The sequence below is a fragment of the Lactuca sativa genome, chromosome 4, assembly GCF_002870075.4.
Source record: "Lactuca sativa cultivar Salinas chromosome 4, Lsat_Salinas_v11, whole genome shotgun sequence".
Taxonomy (NCBI): domain Eukaryota; kingdom Viridiplantae; phylum Streptophyta; class Magnoliopsida; order Asterales; family Asteraceae; genus Lactuca; species Lactuca sativa.
In genome coordinates, this window is record NC_056626.2 from 137,899,432 (window position 1) to 137,903,122 (window position 3,691).

A 3,691-nucleotide genomic window follows, 5' to 3' on the forward strand; every position below is an offset into this window, starting at 1 on the left:
TGATTAAAACAAAATGTTAAATAGAAACGATTAAATGAGAAGTTTATTTGAATTTGAAATTTGAAATAAACAAAAATTATGAGAAAAAAACATGCAAAAAATAAATAAATAAAAATTATTGTTTAGTTATCAGACCCGTATACTAAACAGGTTAATTATAACAAAATGTTAAACATAAAGGTTTAAACTGTAAATTTATTTGAAATTGAAATTGAAATTTAAAATTTAAAATTTAAAATTTAAAATTTGAAATTAATACCATTATGGTAGGTTTAATTTATGGAAACTAATTAATAATATATTAGAAATGAAAAATGAAATAAATGACAAGTGGAAAAATAAATATATCTCTAAATTATGACAAAATGACATGTGGCAAATTGAATGAGAGAATGACATGTAACAAAATCATTCTTATTTATTAGGATAGATTTAATCCAAAAAAATGATTGTCCGTCACAATATCCTTATTTATGCTTTCTCTTCTTATAATGTTACTTCTTAATCGGCCACCGATTATTAATACCACTTAGATAACCTAACTATCTAATATTGTCCTCTACTTTTAAGAGTACCTTCTTATTGCACAACCCCCCATCCCAGCATCCCAACCATTTTTCCATGTACACCACATCTATTACAAAAGTAATAATAATAAAATAAAATAAAATAAAATAAAACCTTGAATATAGTTGAAAGTAATCGAATGCCATAGATTAAAACATAGATTTAAAAACAATAAGCATACGCACGTAATTTATAAAGCTCTACTAAGTCCTTTTTCGTTTTTGCTCTATGATAGAACAACTCATACACGATTATAAGCCTATTCTCAAACATTTATCTAAAATTGGCAGTCATTGAGTTCCCATTGATTTCTAACATTTTTTTACTATAAACCATTCTTAAATTCTATTTTCCTCACTTATTAACATTTTTATTTCATCCTCGTCCATTCATGAGTTCTAGTATAACATATACCAACATTTTGATCAAGTGTAATAAAATTATTTTATCACTCTTTTCCATGTAAAAAAAATATACCACTATTGGACTATGGGCCCAAACAGATAGCCCAAGTACTGTAATAACGAGTTTTTTACTTGTCGTTACACAACCTCCGGTGCTGATTTTGCCACTAGAAATTTTAATTCTTCGACTGAAATTTTAATGTAATGAAAATTCTACCCGAAAATAAAATTTAATGTAATGACAATTATACCCTTGATTTAATTTATAGATATTGAAACAGGGAGAAAGATCCTAGGGAATCTGGGATATGTTACCAAACAAACGACATCCAATATTCTTCCTAGCTTCCTCCTTGTACGATTGACGTTCACAATATTTACACTCTTGGTAAGTTATTCACCATTGATGTAACAGTAGCAAGCTTTGGAAAGTTTTCGGGGATTACAGGAACATCGTGGATGATTTCGATGGATGATTGTTCCATTGGTGGTGAAGTCGACAGGAAATAAAATTGGATGCATGCCAAATCGTTCAAAGAGGATTTGTTGGATCTTTTAGTGGGGCTGTGAAACATGATAATGCTATACCTATGGTGGAGACTCTCATAATTCAACATAGGGGAATTCAAAGACATTGAATTGCTTTTAAACTTTTACTCAATCTTTCACTCATCGGAGCATCATGCATTCCTTATCGAGCAACGTATTACATGCAGTAAATGGGATAAGAATTTTTTCACAATCAAATGATTATTTGGTTAAAGATTAATGGAATTCCTGTTCAGTTTTGGGAAACCAATGTCTTATCGATGATTGCTGGAATGTATTTTAACCACAAGTTAACTCAACCATATACTATCCACAAAAACAACGAAAAAACCAAAAAAAAAAAAATGGAGTAAATTCTATTGACTTTCACATTCATTTTTGCATGGTGGTGATCATGATCTCTTTAAAGAAACCAGTTTCTTTCTTTGACCTATCTTAAAATTCCAAAACTTCCCTTTAGAAGAAACCAAATTCTTTTCACTCAAAAACTCCCATGAAAACCACTTCTCAATCATCCGATCAACATCATGAACAACAACATTCGTCCCATTCCCAGATCTTGCAAGAACACCCGCCATATAAATAGCTCCCATTCTTCCAGGCGACTCAGGTCCATCTCCACCAGGTCCATCCACAACAATAACATCCCATTTAATCTTCAACACTTCTTTCGGGAATCCAGTAACTGCAATCTTACATTTTGAGGTAAGTCTTCTTACAGAACAACTAGAGTCTCTTCTTGCATGCTTTAACAACTTATACGCTTCTTTAGCAGATGTTTTATACCTGATTCTGAATACCTGTACACCATCGCCATTTCCCTTCATTTTCATTAGCTTTTCTGGTTTGTCCTCTAGAAAAACCGTTGCACCACCTTTGTTGATAGTTGGTAGCTTTAGGTATTGATCTTCAAGCCCAAAAACGAGAAGATTACAGGGAGATTTTTGAAGGATTATATCTGAGAGAAACGTAAGTTCCTTTTCAGAGAGTGTCTTGTCACTCACGTTACTTCTTGTTGTTATAAGATCATGATCCATAGATGATGAAACAACATTTGGGAAGTATGAAGTGGTAATGGTGATTCTGAGTACTCTTATGAGGGAGGCAATCACAAGGATAAATACAAGAATCAGGATTGATTTTCTCTTTGTAAGGCTCATTTTTAGGAAAGATTTCTTTTGAGGTAATGTAAGATTGAGAGATGATTTTGGGGAGAGAATGTGCAACAATGGGGAATTAAGAGGGTAGGAAAGAGGCTCTTCAGGGGGCATTTTGATAAGTTGTGTAGAGATAAGTGGTAGTAGAAAGAACGGACAGAAGTATTTGAAATATAATATATTGGTGTGTAGGAATAATTTGTTGGATTGAGTGAAAATGAAGGAATTAATGATATTGCTGTGATTTGAAGCATGCCGATTGTTGGGCTAGATTATCACTGATGAGTGTCACCAAACTGCTACAAATTAGATTGTAGCAACCCATCCAACGGGCATTTACTTTTTTTTTTTCCAAACAAAATCTCACCATTGTTAATATCCAGGAAAATGACTTGTCAATATAATCATCTTTTGGTTTTATTCATATTTACAATTTTTCTTTATACTTATTTCACCATTTAACTTTAAAAAAAAGTTGTTTAAATATGAACATTTTTTTACAAATTTCTTAAGGTTATTTATAATTTATTACAATATTTTTAAGATATTTTTTTCTTATATGTTTTTCTAATAAAATGTTTTCAACTAGGTTTACAATTTTTCTAACTTTTTTTATATCTTTATAAAATTTTCATACAATTCATTTTTTAAACAAGTACTTTCTAAATGTTTTAAACTTTTCTTCGAAGTTTTTATATTTTCATACAACTTTTTTATGACTTTCATATAACTATTTCTAAACATTCTTTTACAACATTTTTAAAGCGCTTCATAGATTTTATATAACAATTTAATATTTTTTTATAACATTTTAAAATACTTTTGCTAAATACAAGTTTAAAAGTTGTATTAAAAAATTTAAAAAGTTTATAAATTTCTAATTAAAAAGTATAAAAAAGTTATAATAGTTTTAAAACATTTACATTACAATTTTTTGGTTTCTTATTTGTTACGTAATATTTTCTTCTTATTGTTTTTTAAAAGACCATACATACTTATTGTTACATATTTAAT

At 29.5% G+C, this 3,691-nt stretch overlaps 1 protein-coding gene across 1 annotated transcript; it reads right to left on the reverse strand.

The window, feature by feature from the left end:
• Positions 1–1,857: 1,857 nt before the first annotated feature.
• On the reverse strand, positions 1,858–2,853 carry LOC111895351 (probable methyltransferase At1g27930). Its single transcript, XM_023891431.3, has one exon. The coding sequence runs from the start codon at positions 2,789–2,791 to the stop codon at positions 1,913–1,915; it is 879 nt and encodes a 292-aa protein (XP_023747199.1). The 5' UTR covers positions 2,792–2,853; the 3' UTR covers positions 1,858–1,912.
• Positions 2,854–3,691: the final 838 nt, after the last annotated feature.